Source organism: Pelophylax lessonae (genome assembly GCF_965119305.1).
Source record: "Pelophylax lessonae genome assembly, chromosome: 12".
Taxonomy (NCBI): Eukaryota; Metazoa; Chordata; class Amphibia; order Anura; family Ranidae; genus Pelophylax; species Pelophylax lessonae.
This window is the reverse complement of record NC_138779.1, coordinates 64,943,644-64,963,056: the sequence shown is the minus strand read 5'-3', so window position 1 is coordinate 64,963,056 and position 19,413 is coordinate 64,943,644. Positions and strand designations below refer to the sequence as shown.

The 19,413-nt window shown below is 46.3% G+C and overlaps 1 protein-coding gene across 1 annotated transcript in view; it reads left to right on the top strand.

The window, feature by feature from the left end:
• Positions 1 to 19,413, top strand: part of ANKK1 (ankyrin repeat and kinase domain containing 1) — a 147,862-nt gene that overhangs the window by 112,592 nt on the left and 15,857 nt on the right. The window contains exon 4 of the mRNA XM_082274283.1: positions 7,267 to 7,316. Within this exon, the coding sequence (XP_082130409.1) occupies positions 7,267 to 7,316 (50 nt within the window). The remainder of the gene's footprint in view (positions 1 to 7,266; positions 7,317 to 19,413) is intronic.

Sequence of the window (19,413 nt, the reverse complement as noted above, 5' to 3'; positions counted from 1 at the left end):
TTGCAATAGCACCCCACTGAGCACCGCTGTGCGATGTTGCCGCCATTTCCACCTGCCGAATCGCGGTAACATCGCGCAAACATCGCATGACGCCCAAAAAAGGTACAAGAGTTTTTATTTGGAGCGTCATGCGTTGTTTGCGCGATGTTACCGCGATTCGGCAGGCGGAAATCGCAGCAACATCGCACAGCATTTGGGGTGCTATTGCAAATCACAGGCAACGCACAGGCGCCCCGCAATTTGCAATGATTTCTGGATCACGGGCAGAATCGCAGTGATTCTGCCCGCGATCGCTACGCTCACATGTGAACATAGCCTAAAGTTCACCGGTCACCAGAGACTGCCATCAGTACCGCCGTGCACCATCGCCGTCACCTGTCACCCATCAGTGACCATCACCCGTCACCTGTCACCCATCAGTGACCATCGCCCGTCACCTGTCACCCCATCAATCACCGTCACCTGTCACCCCATCAGTCATCGTCACCTGTCACCCCATCAGTCATCGTCACTTGACACCCCATCAGTGATCGTCACTTGTCACCCCATCAATCATCGTCATATGTCACCCCGTCAGTGACTGTCATCTGTCACCCCATCAATCATCGTCACCTGTCACCCCATCAATCATCGTCACCTGTCACCTCATCAATCATCGTCACCTGTCACCCCATCAGTCATCGTCACCTGTCACCCCATCAGTCATCGTCACCTGTCACCCCATCAGTCATCGTCACCTGTCACCCCGTCAGTCATCGTCACCTGTTTGCCATATACATGCAATCACTTACTGACCGCCTAACGACTATATGCGTCGGCCATTAAAAGCTAAATACTGGGGTTATGGCAGCAGATAGCCCCCATAACCCCGGTATTTTTTGAAACGGCGGGCGGTCGGCTTTCAGATAAGGGTGGTCCCAGTGGCGGATTCGCCGCGGAATTACCCTTACGGTGCAGGGGAAGAGGTGCCCCCCCCCCTCCTGCCGCGTCCCAGACGTTTTCCCAGCTTACCGGACCCCCCGGCAGCGGGGAAAACTATCCGGTCCCGGATCCTCAGAGACAGGAAGTCAAGTGAGGGCAAGATGGCCCTCACTCAACTCTATGGTCTTGGAGGACCGGAGCTACGTCAAAAGACGTTGCCTAGCAACCGGTTTAAAGGGCCGCTTTTTTTTTTTTGCTTTTTTTTTTTTCCTCTTTCAACAATTTTTTTTTTTTTCCTTTTTTAGTGTAGTTGTGAGGTGTGAGGTCTTTTTGACCCCAGATCTCACAATAAAGAGGACCTGTCATGCCTATTTCTATTACAAGGGATGTTTACATTCCTTGTAATAGGAATAAAAATGATCAAAACATTTTTTTTTAAACTGTGTAAAAATAAAAAAATAATAAATAAAATAAATAGGAAAAAAAAAAAAAAAATTAAAGCGCCCTGTCCCCGTTAGCTCGCGCGCAGAAGCAAACGCATACGCAAGTCCCGCCCACATATGTAAATATGTAAACGGTGTTCAAACCATACATGTGAGGTATCGCCGCGATCGTTAGAGCGAGTGCAATAATTTGAGCCCTAGACCTCCTCTGTAACTCTAAGCTAGTAACCTGCAGAAATTTGTAAAATGTTGCCTATGGGGATTTTTAAGTACCAATGTTTGGCGCCATTCTGTGAGCATGCGCAATTTTGAAGCATGACATGTTGGGTATCTAATTACTCAGCGTAACATTATCTTTCACATTATGGAAAAAAATTGGGCTAAATTTACTGTTTTCTTATTTTTTAGTTAAAAAAAGTGAATTTTTTTCAAAAAAATCGCATTTGGAAGACTGCTGCGCAAATATGGTGTGATAAAAAATATTGCAACGATCTCCATTTTATTCTCTAGGGTCTCTGCTAAAAAAAAATATATAATGTTTGGGGGTTCAAAGTAGTTTTCTAGCAAAAAAAATGATTTTAGCTTGTAAACACCAAGTGTCAAAAATAGGCCCAGTCTTAAAGTGGATAAATGGACAACTTTGTGTAAAGCGCTACTTGGATGTTAGGCCTATGTATGTGGCCAGGCTGTGAAAAAGTGTTACACATGTGGTATCGCCATACTCAGGAGGAATAGCAGAATGTATTTTGGGGTGCAAGTTTTGCTATGTACATGCGATGTGTTAGAAATATTGCATAAATGGACAGCTTTGTGTAAAAAAAATGTGTTTTCATTTTCTTTCCACATTTTCCAAAAACTTGTGGAAAAAAATGACATATTCAAAAGAGTCATTATGCCTCAAAAATTATACGTTGGGTTGTTTGCTTTCCAAAATGGGGTCATTTTATGGGGGTTTCCATTGTCCTGGTGCTCCAGGGCCTTCAAAAGTGCGATAGGTTGTCAGGAAATGATATGTGTAATTTGTGCTCCTAGAATGCCGGACGCTGCTACTCGGATGTTAGGCCTCTGTATGTGGCCAGGCTGTGAAAAAGTCTCACACATGTGGTATCGCCATACTCAGGAGGAGTAGTAGAATGTGTTTTGGGGTGTAGTTGCAAGTATACATGTGCTGTGTGAGAGAAATAACCTGTTAATACGGCAATTTGTAAAAAATAAAAAAAAATAAATCTTCATTTTGCAAAGCATTGTGGGAAAAAATTACAACTTCAAAAAACTCATCATGCCCCTTATTAAATACCTTGGAATGTCTACTTTCCAAAAAGGGATCATTTGGGGGGGTATTTGTACTTTCCTGACCTTTTAGTGTCTCAAGAAATGAGATAGGCCTTCAGTACATCAGGTGTGATCAAGTGTGATCAATTTTCAATGAATAGCACCATAACTTGTGGACTCTATAACTTTCACAAAGACCAAATAATATACACTTATTTGGGTTTTTTTTACCAAAGATAAGTAGCAGTATAAATTTTGGCCAAAATTTGTGAAGAAAAATGACTAATTTGCAAAATTTTATGACAGAAACAAAGAAAAATGCGTTTTTTTCACGATATTTTCAGTCTTTTTTTATTTATAGCACAAAAAATAAAAACCCAGTATTGATCAAATACCATTAAAAGAAAGCTCTATTTGTGTGAAAAAAAGGACACAATTTTTGTATGGGTACAGTGTTGCATGACTGAGTAATTCTCAGTCAAAGTGTGAGAGCGCTGAAAGCTGAAAATCGGTCTGGGCAGGAAGGGGGTGAAAGTGCACTGTAGGCAAGTGGTTAAACTGCTTCTGTTCTAATATTAGTTAATGGCCACGTGTCATTTTAAATTCCCTTTCGCTGAAAAGTTTGTTCCCTATGCTAGGGTCACCAGTACGGTATTTGTACATTGATATCATATCCCCTTCTCAAGCGTCTCCTCTCCAGAGGGAAGAAGTTCAATGCTTGTAGTCTTTCCTCATAGCTGATGTCCCCCATTCCCCTAATTATCTTTGTTGCCCTTCTCTGGACTCTCTCTAGTTCCAGCACATCCTTCCTGAGGACCGGTGCCCAGAACTGGACGGTATACTCCAGATGCGGCCAGACCAGAGTCTTGTAGAGTGGGAGAATAATCATTGTATCTCTGGATTGAATCCCCTTTTTTATACATTCCAGTATTCTGTTGGCTTTGCTTGCAGCAACTTGGCATTGCATGCCATTGCTGAGCTTGTTGTCTACTAGGACCCCCAGGTCCTTTTTCATCTTAGAGTCCCCCAGAGGTACTCCCCCTAGTGAGTAACTTGCGTTCGTATTTCTGGCACCCAAGTGCATTACCTTACATTTTTCAACATTAAACCTCATTTGCCATATAGTTTCCCACCCCATTATTTTGTTCAGGTCTTCTTGTAAGGTTTCCACATCCTGTGAAGAAGATATTGCCCTGAATAGCTTAGTATCATCCTGCAAATACTGAGATTGTGCTGGTTATCCCATCCTCCAGATTGTTTATGAATAAATTAAACAGGATTGGTCCCAGGACAGATCCTTGGGGAACCCCACTTTCCACACCCGACCAATCTGAGTACTTTGCATATATCACCACACTCTGGGCTCGCCCCTGAAGCCAGTTTTCAATCCAGGTACTCACTCTATGGTCCATACCGTTGTACCTTAGTTTGTACAGTAAGGGTTTTTGGGGAACTGTATCAAATGCCTTTGCAAAGTCCAGATACTCCACATCCACAGGCCTTCCTTTTTCTAGATGGCAGCTCACTTTTTCATAGAAGGCTAATAGATTGGTCTGGCAAGAGCCATTCTTCATGAATCCACGCTGATTACTACTAATGATACCATTTTATTACTAAAATCTTGTATATAGTCCCTTATCATCCTCTCCAATAGCTTGCAGACTATTGATGTTAGGCTAACCTGCCTGTAGTTTCCAGGGATATATCTCTGCCCTTTTTTAAATATTGGTGCCAAGTTGGTTTTATAATCCAATCAACTGGTACCATTCCTGTCAGAAGACTGTTCTTAAAAATTAGGAACAATGGTCTGGCCATCACCTGGCTGAGTTCCTTAAGGACCCTCAGGTGTAAACCATCCTACCCCAGAGTATTTATGTTAAGTTTTTCGAGTCTAGTTCTAAGTCTGTCTTCTGGTAGCCATGAGGGTGCTTCCTGTGATGTGTTATTACCTTTAACATTACAGTCTAGGTTATTGTATCTCCCCAATTCTTGGCGGCGATAGTGACCACGCCGTGTCCTAGCAACACGGCGCGGTCACGATCTCGGTAAAGAGTCAATAACATGACTCTTTACCCATGTGATCGGCTGTGTCCAATCACAGCCAGTCACATGTAAATGAGGAAGTGCCGTTATTCGTCTCTCCTTGCCTCACACCGTCAGTGTGTGAGGCGAGGAGAGCCGATCGGCGGCTCCTCCTCACAGGGGAGACAAGGACATGTAATCAGGGCACTGATCATCAGTGCCGCCTCTCAGTGCCCATCAGTGCCACCTCTCAGTGTCCATCAGTGCCACCTTTCAGTGCCCATCAGTGCCGCCTATCAGTGCTCATCAGTGCCGCCTATCAGTGCCGTCTATTGTTGCCATCAGTGCGGCATATTAGTACCTCCTCATCAGTGCCACCTCATCAGTGCCCATAAGTGCCATCTCATCAGTGCCCATCAGTGCAGCCTATCAGTGCCCATCAGTGCCCCCTCATCAGCGCACTCACAGAAAACAAGAAAAACTTTTTTTTTTCAAAATTTGCTGTCTTTTTTTCTTGTAAGAAATAAAAAACCCAGAGGTGATTAAATACCACCAAAAGAAAGCTCTATTTGTGTGAAAAAAATGATAAAAATGTCATATGGGTACAGTGTAGCATGACTGCGCAATTGTCATTCAAAGTGTGACAGCGCTGAAAGCTAAAAATTGGCCTGGGCAGGAAGGGGGTGAAAGTGCACTGTAGGCAAGTGGTTAAATAATTTCTTGGGGCTTTTCTTACTCTCTTCCGCTATGTGCCTTTCGTGTTCTATCTTAGCCTCCTTAATTGTGCTCTTACCTTTCTTATTGCATTCTTTGTAGTGCTGGAATTCTGCCAATGACCTCTCTGCTTTGTATTTATTGAAGGCCTTTTCTTTTGTTTTATATGCATTTTTACGTTGGAGGTAAGCCACCCAGGATTTATTTGAGCTCTTTTAAATGTATTCCCTGTCGGAATGCACTGGCCAATACCATATAACATATTAAGTATGTTCTTAAAGCACTCCCATTTTTCCCTAGTTTTCTTTGTTCCCAGGATTCTATCCCATTTAATATCACCTAGAATAGAGCAAGGGAAATAGGGAAATCGGCTCTTTTGAAGTTCAGTGTCTACTGTATTACCCTCAGTGTCTCAGTGTCTGTGTATTACCCTTATGTTTGCCATTTCTGTGAATTATACTGTAACTAATTGACCTATGGTCACTGTTTCCTAAGTTGCCCCTTTTTCTACATCCACAATCAGGTCTATATTATTCATAATTAGTAGGGCTAGTAACGCATTGTTTCACGTTGGTGCGTTCACCATCTGACCCATGAAATTGTCCAGCAAAACATTTAGAAAATGGCAAACCTTAGACAAATGTGCGGTTCCTTCTGCCCAGTCTATATCTGGATAATTAAAATCTCCAATTATTATGACATTTCCCATCCTTGCTTCTATTCCAAGCTGTGATAGGAGGTCCGCCTCCCCCTCCTCCCTCTGGTTGAGGGGCCTATAGCATATGCCCATAATTACTCTCCCCTTAGTATCTTCCCTTTGAAGCTCTACCCATAGGGATTCCATCTCCTCCCTAGCTCCATTAATGATATCGTCCCTCATATTCACTGGCACATCATTCTTGATATACAGGCATACCCCTCACCCTTTTTTAACCTCCTATCTCTGCGATAAAGGGAATACCCCTGAATGGTTGTCAGCCAATCATGAGAGCTGCCAAACCAATCCAATGGTTAAAATAATCCCTAAGGGGTGCCTGGCCACATGACTTTGACAGATCATGCAACTGGGGTCTCCATAAAGCGTTTTCAACTCCATTCATTTTAAAAGGGCCCCAATGGCTTTAGACCCATAGAAGCCCTTCTCTGTATTACAACTGTTTGTGCAACATTCCAAATAGTGCACACTCTGTCAGCACAAGAGACAAAAAGGGTAAAGAGCCACTGTCAACCTCAGCTGTGGAGGAAGAGAGGCATGACTTTTGTTCTGTGGGTGACCCCAGCACTGCCTGTGTGTGTGGCACTCAGAACCCTACATGTAGTTTTATTATAGAGTGAAAGTGTGCACAAAGTGGGACTGCTACAAGACTCTATGGGGAAACTATAGAACTGGTAGTTTGTCAGCCTGGCCGGGGGACACTTTCGAAAGTAAGATTTTTTTTTTTTTAAAAGAAACAGCAAATACATGTAAGTTAATTTATTATTATGTTCTATTAAAAAAATAAAAAAACTTGAATGCCACTTAAGGGTTTCATCCAGAAAACAAACATCCAGACTTTCTATATGATGGGCTTCAGCCTGTATATGTTTTATATGTCTAGCCCATGTAATACTGTACATATTTCTTTTAATCAGTACTTGCCATTATTTGCTAAGTTTAATATAATATCATCATTCCTCAATGAAGTGTCTTACTTTCTAAGAATTAGAACTCTGTATTATGTTCATTCCTTTCACATATCCAATTTATACCTTTTCAAAATGATCTTAGAATCATCAGCTTGTCATTTCCATGCCTGAAGTTTGAACTGCCCTAAAAAGGGTCAGGATGCAAAGAAAAAAAACTACTGAAGTTGTCATACCTGGCATCAATATTGTCTTTTTCCTTTTCTTGCAGCTACTCCATTGTTATCTGGGAGCTTTTGACTCAGAAGAAACCATTTGTAGGTAAACATGCTTTTCATTTCTTTTGTGTCAAAAACATATGTCTACAATGCATTCTTTTAAGTGGAGAACAGAGTGCACATAAATGCATGTATGAATGACAACATGACATACAATAGCTGGCAAGCAGACAAAAGAATAAGAACATTCTGTCTAAAATGGAGCATATTGACATAGCTTTGTATTATATTGTAATGTAGACAATAGAAGGTGAAAGTGATAGTGGTTTGTATTTAACCAAGGTTATTGTGGCAGTTTTCCAGGAAAATTTTTTTTTTTTTTTTTTTGCTTTCAATAATTTTTATTGAACAAGATGGAAAAATGTGTTTTTAAGATCAGTCTTAAATCTAGCTTTTATTTTCCTTGTACTTTGTGCCTTTACAATAGATTGTAGGCATGTTTTCAGCCTTGTTAAGGAAATAAAAAAAGTAAACAAAATATAAAAAGTGCTTCCCTTATCCTAATCCAATCAGCCATAACATTAAAATGACTCACATAAAATTGGGAAGATATTCTTTTTGCCAGCAAAACAGCCCTGTCCCATCGCGGTGTGGACACATGCTGTGGTATCTGGCACAATGCAATCAGTAGCAGATTCTTTGCTCAATGGATTGAGATCTGGAGAACTTTGAGGCCAAGTCACCACCTCAAACTTATTTTTATGTTCCTCAAATAATTCTTTAACCATTTTTGCATTGTTGCAGGATTCATTATCCTGCTGAAATAGGCCACTGCCATCAGGGAACACTGTTTCCATGAAGAGATTTACTTGGTCAGGTAGGTAGCTATGTGGTACGCATCAAAGTAACATCCACAGGATTTGCAGGACCAGGATTCCTCAGCAGAACTTTGCCTAAAACATCCCACTGCCTCTACTGGCTTGCCGGCTTGCCTTCTTCAAATAATGTATCCTGGTGCCTTCTCTTCCCCAGTTACGTGGCACATATGCACCTGACCATCCACATGATGTAAAAAATAATGCTTTCTATCAGACCAGGTCACCTTCTCCTATTACTCCACGGTCTGAAGCTCATTTGCCCATTGTAGGCACTTTTGGCTGTGGACATGGGTTAGCCTGGGCACACTGAATGGTTTGCAGCTATGCAACCTCATACACAATAAACTGCAATGCCCATTTTTTTCAACTTTCAACACATCAACTTAAAGGAAAAAAAAGTTTACTTGTTGCCTAATATATTAACCAACTTTCAGATGACATTGTAAAGCGATAATCAATGTTATTCACTTTACCTATCAGTAGAGTTGAGTGAACACCTGGATGTCCAGGTTCGGCGGGTCCGGCTGAACTTGAAAAAAAAGTCTGGGTTCGTGACCCGGACTTAACCCGAACTTTACCCCGATCCCGAACCCCATTGAAGTCAATGGTGACCCGAACTTTTGAGCACTAAAAAGGCTCTAAAAAACACATGGAAAGGGCTAGAGGGCTGCAAATGGCAGCAAAATCTTCTTAAGAGCATGCCAATAAAAATAAAAATAATAATCTTGAATGATGTAGGAGGAGAATGAGGCCCATATGGAGTAGGAGGTTGAGGTGGCGGTGGATATGGCGGTGTAGATGGAAGCGGCGGCGGCGGTGGAGGAGGAGGACGAGGTAGCCAACAATGGTTTTGGTTTTTAATTACATTTTTTTTTAAATTAGGGTACACCCCAAAAGAGTAAGAAATATCAAATACAACAATGGCTGGGTAAGGCGGGTATACATGTCTATTCTGCACAAGGTATGGATAAGTCCTGTGGGATCCATGCCTGGTTCATTTTAATGAACGTGAGCTTGTCTAGATTGGCTCTGGACAGGCGGCTGTGCTTGTCTGTGATAACGCTAAATACCCGTTCAGATAATACACTGGCTGCAGGGCAGGCCAGCACCTCCAAGGCATAAAGGGCAAGCTCAGGCCATGTGCCCAACTTGGAGACCCAGAAGTTGAAGGGGGAAGACTGTCATTCAGTACATCTAGGCGTGTGCACACATACTGCTCCAACATGTTAGTGAAATGCTGCCTCCTGCTAAGACGTTCCATATCAGCTAGTGGTGCTGCTGCTTGTTGTGGCGTGCTGACAAAGCTTTTCCACATTTCGGCCATGCTAACCCTGCCTTCTGAGGTGCTGGCGGTGCCCTGGCTGCGTTGGCGACCTCTTCCTCCTCCTCCTCTGCCTTGGCCTTATGCTTCCACTGTGCCCCCGCTGTCAGGTGGGAATGCCAGCAGCAGCGCGTCTACCAGCGTGCGCTTGTACTCGCGCATCTTCCGATCACACTCCAGTGAGGGAATTAAGGACGGTACATTGTTCTTGTAACGGGTATCCAGCAGTGTGGCTACCCAGTAATCAGCACAAGTTACAATGTGGGAAACTCGGCAGTCATTGCGGAGACACTGCAGCATGTAATCGCTCATGTGTGCCAGGCTGCCCAGAGGCAACAAAAAGCTGTCCTCTGTGGGAGATGTATCCTCTGTGTCCTCTGTATCCCCCCAGCCACGCACCAGTGATGGCCATGAGCTGGCCTGGGTGCCACCCTGCCGTGAACATGGTTCCATCTCCTCCTCCATCTCCTCCTCCATCTCCTCCTCCTCATGCTCGTCATCCTCCAGAACTGTGCCCCTGCTGGACAATTGTGTACCTGACGTTTGTGGGTGCAGGAACCCACCCTCAGAGCCACTTGTGAATGACTGCCCTGAAAGCCTTGGAAATTATACCTCTTCCTCCTTCTCCTCCTCCTCCTCATCATGTGCCACATCTTCTTCCATCATCGCCCGAAGCGTTTTTTCAAGAAGGCATAGAAGTGGGATAGTTAAGCTGAGAATGGTGTCATCGGCAGTGGCCATGTTGGTGGAGTACTTGAAACAATGCAACAAGGCACACAGGTCTCGCATGGAGGCCCAGTTATTGGTGGTGAAGTGGTGCTGTTCCGCAGAGCGACTCACGCGTGTGTGATGCAGCTGAAACTCCACTATGGCCTGCTGCTGCTCGCACAGCCTGGCCAGCATGTGCAAGGTGGAGTTCCACCTTGTGGGCACGCCACATATGAGGCGGTGAGCGGGAAGGCCGAAGTTAGGTTGCAGCGCTGACAGGCAAGCAGCAGCAGGGTGAGAACGCCGAAAGTGCGCAAAGACGGCCCACACTTTCTGCAGCAGCTCTGACATATCGGGGTCATTTCTAAGGAACCTCTGCAGCACCAAATTCAGCATATGCACCAGGCAAGGGATATGTGTCAAACCGGCTAGGCCCAGAGCTGCTACGAGATTTTGCCCATTATCGCACACCACCAGGCGGGGCTTGAGGCTCACTGGCACCAACCACTCATCGGTCTGCTGTTGAAAACCCCTCCACAACTCCTGCGCGGTGTGTGGTTTTTCCCCCAAACAGGCAAGTTTTAAAACTGCCTGCTGTCATTTACACCTGGCTGTGCTGAAGTTGGTGGTGAAGGTGTTACGCTGACCGGATGAGGAGGCGGTAGAGGATGAGGAAGTGGAGTAGGAGGAGTTAGGAACAGGAGGCAAACTGAAGCGCACTGCAGTCCTCGGTGGTGGAAGGACATGTGCCAAACTGCTACTTGCCTCAGGCCCAGCCACCACTGCATTTACCCAGTGTGCTGTTAGGGAGATATAACGTCCCTGACCGTGCTTACTGGTCCACGTATACGTAGTTAGGTGGACCTTGCCACAGATTGCGTTGAGCAATGCACACCTGATTTTGTCACCCACTTGGTTGTGCAGGGAAGGGATGGTTTGCCCGGAAAAGTAGTGGTGGCTGGGCACGACGTACTGTGGGACAGCCACCGCCTTAAGGCTTTTAAAACTCTGCATCTCCACCAGACGGAATGACAGCATTTTAACCACTTTACCACCGGAGGATTTTGCTGTCTTACGTCCAGGCCACTTTTTACGATTCTGCGCTGTGCAACTTTAACTGACAATTGCGCGGTCGTGCGACTCCGTACCAAAACAAAATTTACGTCCTTTTTTTTGCGACATTGCAGTGGACAGATCAGACCCTTGAATTACATTTTTGACACTTTTGGGTGTACCAGTGACATTACTGCAGTAATCAGTGCTATAAATATGCACTGTTACTGTAAAAATGACACTGGCAGTGAAGGGGTTAATTTTATTGGAGAGGGAGGGGTTAATGTATGCCTGGTGCTTACTGACGTGTGGAGGGGGAGGTGACTGAGTGACAGAAGGACAGATCGGATGTTCAGCTATGCTGAACACTCCGATCTGTCAGTCCCTGTCACTTAGGAGATCCGCCCGCTCTGTTTACACAGGCGGGCGGATCTCCTCACTCGATTTCCCGATGATCGGGGCAGAGCAGCCGCTGTGAATGAAAACAGCGGGAGCACGCCTCCGGCGGCGCGCGAGCGCCGCCTACAGGGGGAGGAGTCCAGCGACGTAGGCCTACCTCGCTGGACGGGAACGAGCCACTGTCCCGCAGTAGCAGCACAGTGGCTGGGGGTAAAGTGGTTAAAGGCCAGGAATTTTGAAATGCTGGCATTCAGGGCCAGGGATCGCGGGTGGGTAGGGGGGTACTTCCTCTTCCACTCCAGTGTTTGGGAGATAGAAAGCTGAACGCTTCCATGGGACATGGTGGAGATGGTTTTGGTGACCCAGGTGGTGGTGTTGCTGGTGGATCCTCTGTTTGCGGGGTGGCAGGTGCAACTGTCACTACAGAGGTGGATGAAGAGGCCGAGACTGCAGCAGAAGAGGAAGCAGGAGGAGCCAGAGACCTTTCTTGGTTTTTGAGGTGTCTACTCCACTGCAGCTCATGCTTTGCACTTAGATGCCTGGTCATAAAGGTTGTGCTCAGGTTGAGAAGGTTTATGCCTTGCTTCAGGCTCTAATTGCACAGCTTGCAAACCACTCGTGTGCTGTCATCATCACATTGTCTGAAGAACTGCCATGCTAGGGAACTCCTTTGAGCTGGCTTTGGTGTGCACGGTCCCTTGCTGTGTTGGGCAGTAGCAGGCGTAGTGTCTAGGGCACGGCCGCTCCGCTTTTGCACCCTGCTCCCTCTTCTGCTGTGCTGGTGGCTCTGTGCAACCACCGCCTCTTCCTCCAAACTACTCAGGTCACCTGCATGATGTTCATTCCATGTGGGGTTGAGGACCTCATCGTCCTCCACATTGTCTTCTACCCAGTCTTCACCCCTGCCCTCCTTGTCGGTCTCCACAATTCGGAATTCCGCAGCAGTTGGCACCTGTGTTTTGTCATCATCCGAGATGTGCTGCGATGGTCCTCCCATGTACTCATCTTGAGACATAAGTGGTTGGGCATTGGTGCACTCAATCTCTTCCACTTCTGGGGCAGGGCTAGGTGGATGGCCCTGGGAAACCATGCTAACAGAGTCATCAAAAAGAAGAAGAGACTGCTGCATGACTTGGGGCTCAGACTGCTTGGCTGATTTGCAAGGGGGTGAGGTGAAAGATTGATGGGCATCGGCTGCAGGTGCCAACTCTGACCTTTCAGCAGAAGACTGGGTGGGAGACAATGTGAAGGAACTGGAGGCACTGTCAGCAACCCAATCTACTATTGTCTGTACTTGTTCTGGCCTCAACATCTGTAGAGGCACATTAGGCCCTGCCAAATACTGCTGCAGGTTCTGTCGCCTACTCACACCTGAGGAAGGTGTTTCACTTGTGCATGTAGCTGACACAGATCAACCATGTCCTCTCCTTGCAATAGCTCCACCAGCAGCACCATGACCCAGGCCACTTCCCTTATTTGACCTTATCCTTATATTTATCTAATTTTGGATCTTCCCCTAAATGGGTGTTTATTGATAAGCGGAATACAACAACAGTATCCAAAGGGTGTATCTCACTGTAACATATGCAGACTAGGCCGCAATTAAATGTTTTTCCCCTAAATTCGTTTTTATTGTTAAGCGGAATACAACAGCAGTATCCAATGGGTGTATCTCACTGTAACATATGCAGACTAGGCCGCAATTAATTTTTTTTCCCCTAAATGGGTTTTTATTGCAAAGTGGAATACAACAACAGTATCCAATGGGTGTATTTCACTGTAACATATGCAGACTAGGCCGCAATTAATTTTTTTTCCCCTAAATGGGTTTTTATTGCAAAGCGGAATACAACAGCAGTATCCAATGGATGTATCTCACTGTAACATATGCAGACTAGCCTGCAATTTAATTTTTTTACCCTAAATAGGTTTTTATTGGAAAGCGGAATACAACAACAGTATCCAATGAGTGTATCTCACTGTAACATATGCAGACTAGGCCGCAATTAATTTTTTTTCCCCTAAATGGGTTTTTATTGATAAGCGGAATACAACAACAGTATCCAATGAGTGTATCTCACTGTAACATATGCAGACTAGGCCGCAATTCATTTTTTTTCCCCTAAATGGGTTTTTATTGATAAGCGGAATACAACAGCAGTATCCAATGGGTGTATCTCACTGTATCATATGCAGACTAGGCTGCAAATTATTATTTTTCCCCTAAATGCGTTTTTATTGCAAAGCGGAATACAACAGCATTATCCAATGGGTGTATCTCACTGTAACGTATGAATGAAAAATTTTTATTTTTCCCTTTGGTGATTTTTGAAGAGTAGATTTGCATGATAAGATTTGATGATAAGGCTTACCTATAGGTACTGTAAATATCTCCTAAACATGTACCGTTTAGGAGATATTTACCTTACATGCAGCCAGTGACATCACTGGCGCATGCGCTCTGAAGGAATGGCCGCTGGTGCCATTCCTTCAGAGCCCCGTGCCCTGACCGTTGGCTCCCGTGCGCGTGCGTGGGAGTGACATCACCGCGGCTCCGGCCAATCAGATGGCCAGATGCCGCGTTCCCGGAAGACAGGCGACTGAACATGTCGCCCGTCATACAGGTAAGCGGGCGGCACGGCGGGGGCTCGTTCTAAGGTAAGTATTACATAATGAGCTGTTATGCGATGCATACTAGCTCATTATGTGCTTCTCTTTCAAGTTGAAAAAACGGAAAATTCCTATCATACTTACCGTAATTTTCCTTTCCTGGTGGTCTCCATGGCAGCCTACGTGTGGGGTTAACCCCGCCTCCTCTCCAATGGTATAGGACCCCCCTCTATAAATTTCAGCTTGCAGGCACAGCCAGTGTTCCATATCTTAGCCGAATCCAAGACCAGAGGGTGGGAACTCCGGCTGCCATGGAGACCACCAGGAAAGGAAAATTACGGTAAGTATGATAGGAATTTTCCGTTTTCCTGGCAGTCTCCATGGCAGCCTACGTGTGGGAAATAACTAGCCCAAAAAACACGGGTGGGAATGTTTCAAATCAAATTTTACTTCAAATTATTAGCAGACAAAACAGTCAAGCCAAAATTAACTGAAGATAAGGAGGCTGGCTCCACACAATAATGTGTCATGAACGTATTTACAGAAGACCATGAAGCTGCTCTGCAGACTACTTCTGGTGCAACATGATGTGAAGCCGCCCAGGACGTTGAGATGCTTCTCGTCGAGTGGGCTGTCACCGCCTCCGGAGGAGCCAAACCCTCTACACAGAAAGCTCGCTGAATGGCAGACACAATCCAGGCCGCAATGGACCTTGACGAGGCCCGTTTCCCTCTATTCTTGCCTGAGAAAAGGACGAAGAGATTATCCGATTGTCTGAAAGAAGACGTTGACTGGAGATATTCCATAAGAGTTTTCCCTACATCCAAGGGATGAGGTTCATTATCCTCTGAAGAACGAAAGGTAGGAAGTACAATCTCCTGGTTCTCATGAAAAACCGATGATACCTTCGGATTGGAATTGAGCATCGGAATTAGGACTACTCGGTCCGGGAAAAACGTGAGAAAAGGTTCTTTATAACCAAGAGAACTGATCTCAGAAACTCTTTTAGCTGAAGTGATTGCTACTAAAAAGGCTGTTTTAATGGTAAGATCTTTAATGGAGTCCGACAAACTAGATCTTGAAAGGACGTTAAGGACAAGGGGAAGGTCCCATTTTGGGAACCTTGGCTTCCTCTGAGGTCTGAGTCTGACCGCACCTTTGAAGAATTGTTGTATGAGTATATGCTTGGCCCAGGAGAACCCTGAGAACACCGATAAGGCTGATATTTGCACCCTGAGAGTCCCAACTGATAGGGACTTATCCAGACCTGCTTGAAGGAACTTCAGGACTTCTTGAACTCCGAAATTCAGGGAATGATTTCCCTCCGGGTACGTGAATTCCAAGAATCTAGACCAGACTCTACAGTAAACTCTGTTCGTGCTAGGTCTCCTAGAGTTCATTAAAGTAGGGATTGCCCCAGGAGGGCATCCGAGTGACTCCAACCTCTCCCTCTCAAGAACCAGACCGTTAACCTGAGCAAGGCGGGGCAGGGGTGTAATGTTGTTCCCTGCGAGAGAAGGTCTGGTTTGATGGGCAGGGGAATCGGGCTCCGATAGCTGAGTTGCAGGAGAAGTGGGAACCAGGGCCTGTTCGGCCAGTGAGGGGCTACCATGACGATCTCCACATCTTCTGCTTGGAGTCTCTGAAGAAATCTGAGGATGATGGGAAATGGGGGAAAAGCATATGCCCTGCTGAATTCCCATCTGTCGGTCAGAGCATCCGTTCCGCATGCTTGGTGACACTTGCTGAGTGTGAAGTACCGGACTAGCTTGTGGTTGCATGGAGATGCAAACAGGTCTACTTCTGGTGAGACCCCTAGGGACAGAATCCACTTGAATGAGTCTATGTGGAGAGACCACTCGTTGTGATTCAACTGAACTCTGGAAAGGAAATCTGCCTGAACATTCTGTGGCCCCGGAATGTAGGCCGCCGAGATGTTGGACAGATGGGCTTGGGCCCATGTCATGATTGGGTCTACTTCTTGAAGAAGGGAGAGACTCCTGGTACCGCCCTGTCTTTTCACATAAGCCACTGCCGTGGTGTTGTCCATTCGAAGAAGTACGGATTTGCCTTCTATTAGATGATGGAAAGCTTGAAGAGCTAGAAAAGCCGCACGAAGCTCCAGGACGTTGGAAACCGGGGAGTGGGCTTGCGGGGGCCATTTCCCTTGAGCCACCTCTGTCATGCAATGGGCTCCCCAGCCAGAGTTGCTGGCGTCGGTTGTAATGATGACCCATGTGATGGGGACTAGAGAATGGCAATTGAGCAGGTTCTTGCGTTGGAGCCACCAAAATAAGCTGCTCCTCATGCTGTGGGAAATAAAGATATACTGATCGTGATCTTCCGGATTCCACTGCCGAAGGAAGCCCCTCTGAAAGGGCCGCATTCGCCACAGTGCCCACTTGACCATAGGGGCCGTCGAAACCATTGTGCCGATGATCTTGAGACACTGGGATGCCGTCAGAAAAGAGGATGAGAGGGCTGGAAGGATCCTCTCCCGAACCACCGGGATTTTCTCTAGAGGCAGAGAAAGTGTATTCTGAACGGTGTTGAATTGAGCCCCTAGATAGACCAGATGTTGAGAGGGCTCCAGATGACTTTTTTGAAGATTCAACAACCACCCGAACTCCATGAGAGTTGTAGTGACCAGGTCCCTGTGGAACAAAAGTTGATCCCGGTCTTGTGACAACAGTAGAAGATCGTCCAAGTAGTGATGTAGACGTACACCCTTTGTTCTGATTAGAGCCACCACAGCTAGAAGGACCTTGGAAAACACCCTTGGGGATGTGGACAGGCCAAAAGGAAGGCAGATGAACTGGAAGTGTTGATGTTCTACCGCGAAACAAAGGTACTTGTGGAAGTTTACTGCTATAGGCACATGGAAATACGCGTCTTTGAGATCTATTGACACTAGCCAGTCTCCTGGAAGTACTGCTTTCTGGATAGTAGATAAGGTTTCCATTTTGAACTTTTCGTTCTTGATAAACCTGTTGAGATAGGTGAGATCTATCACAGGGCGCCAGGATCCATTCTTCTTCTGTACTAGAAAGAGGGGCGAGTACACGCCTTGGAATCTTTCCTGCACGGGCACCGGAATTATTGCGCCCTGAGCTACCAAAGTGCTTACATAGTCGAGCAAAACGTTTCTTTTCTCGTCCTGAGAAGGCAAGCGAGTGGGAATAAATCTGGACACGGGATCTGTTGAGAAAGTCCATGTGTGTCCTGTGGACACTGTCCTGATGGTCCAGAAGTCTGAGATTGAGGCCGCCCAGACACGCTGAAAGTGGAGCAGGCGTGCCCCCACCTGGCATGTCTGAACGGGCCCAATCTCAAAAGGACTTCGAGGTTTCTTGACCGGAAGGTGCTGAGCCTCTGACCGGCTTACGAGAGGATGCTTGGCTGCTCTTCCAATTTCTCCTGTAATCTCGCCCAGGCCTATATGAGCGGGCATCCTTTGATCGCTCTGCAAACTGCTTTCTTGGTTGCTGCTTCTTAGGGCCAAAGAGGCGCCTATCTTGGGGAAGGAGACCTGACTTTCCACCCGTCACTTTAGTAATTGCATTATCCAATTTGTTTCCAAATAAAGAGGAACCTTCAAAAGGGATTTTGCACCAAGCCTGTTTAGAGGCTGGGTCTGCCAGCCAGGGACGCAACCACAGGGCCCGTTTGGCTGTGACAGAAGCCAACATGGATCTGGATAAGAGACGTAACACATCAATGGATGCTTCTCCAAGAAACACAGAAGCTAACTTCAGTTCCTGAACAGGAGAGTTCTCTACTGCATCTTCAGACACACTTCTTAATTTTAGTTCAACATCAGAAACCCAGGTTTCCATGGCCTTAGACATGGCTGCTAGTGCTAGCACAGGTTTACAAGCCGCACCGGCTGTGACATAAATTCTTTTTAAATCCAAGTCCATCTTCCTATCCAGAGGGTCTTTAAAGGACACCGCATTATCCAGCGGGAGTGTAACGTGTTTAGCCAGTCTGGAAACTGCAGCATCAACCAGAGGAGCTGATTCCAGGTGACTGACTTCTTCCGATTTAAAAGGATACAACTTGGACAGTTTGGAGGATAAGGAGGTCTTGCTGTCCCCTTTACTCCACTCTTCTAGGATGACATCCTTCAATTCTGACAGGAGCGGAAAGTTTAGCCGCTCTTTCCCCAAATGTTTGAAAAACCTTCTCTGTTTTACTTGTGGGGTACTGGGATCTTCCCATTTCAGAGCCTCTTTGACTGCTCTTATGAGAGGTGCAACAAGGGCAAAATCAAAACCCCCAACTGCACCTTCCTCTTCTTCCGAATCGCTCTCTGAGGATTTCCCGGAAGTGAAGCTTGGCTGAGAGGGACCTTGCTCTTCAGGAGCATCAGCAGGAGAGCTGGGAGTAGCAGATCCAGGTGTGGGACTAGCATTCCACTCTTTCATGGATTGTTGGACAATCCGTTTCACCAGGGATTCCAATCTCTGATCTTCAGACTCTCTTTCACCAGCTGCACGAGCGAAACAGGGCTCGCAAAGGGACTTGTCCTCCGGGACATGCGCCCCACAACCCCAACAGGCTCTCTGGGCCGTATGGCTACTGTGGCGGTGTGTGCGGTGTCTGGAGGAGGAATGTGAGCGTCTCCTCTCATGTCTGCTCCCTGATGGAGACTCACGGCGTCTTGACCTTGAAGATGATTCTCTTCGTGGCCTGACAGGGTCTCTTTCTTGACCAGACCTGGAGGAGCTGGGAGAAAGAGAAATCCAGGGAGACACAGGATTTAGCCATGAATCATGAGCCAGCATCCCTCCCTTCATATCCCTCTAAATGTACCAGCACTCACCTGTTGTGAGAGGGCTGGCCACAAGAGGGCGGTGAAGCAGGATCCATGTTTCAGGCAAAACCACAAACTCACTAGGAAGTAGAGCATACAGGGATCACTACAAAGCAATAAGGAACATTCAGGTGTTGTCCTAATATGCATCCAACCGCTCTCCCCCCCCCCTGCATACCACAAAAAGGTATGCAGCATCCGGTCCCCACATACCTGGTAAACAAACGGACAAGGTACCGGGAAGACGTCGCTATGCCCACAGTGCATTCCCAAATGCTCTGGAGCTGACAGGCGTTTAAATTTCCGCGCCAGGATGACGTCAGCGATGGCCGGCCGTGATCGCAAGTGCGCATGCGCGGACCAGGCCTCGCTTCCGATCGCGGCGAAGTGCGCATGCGCAGGCAGCGAGCGGAGC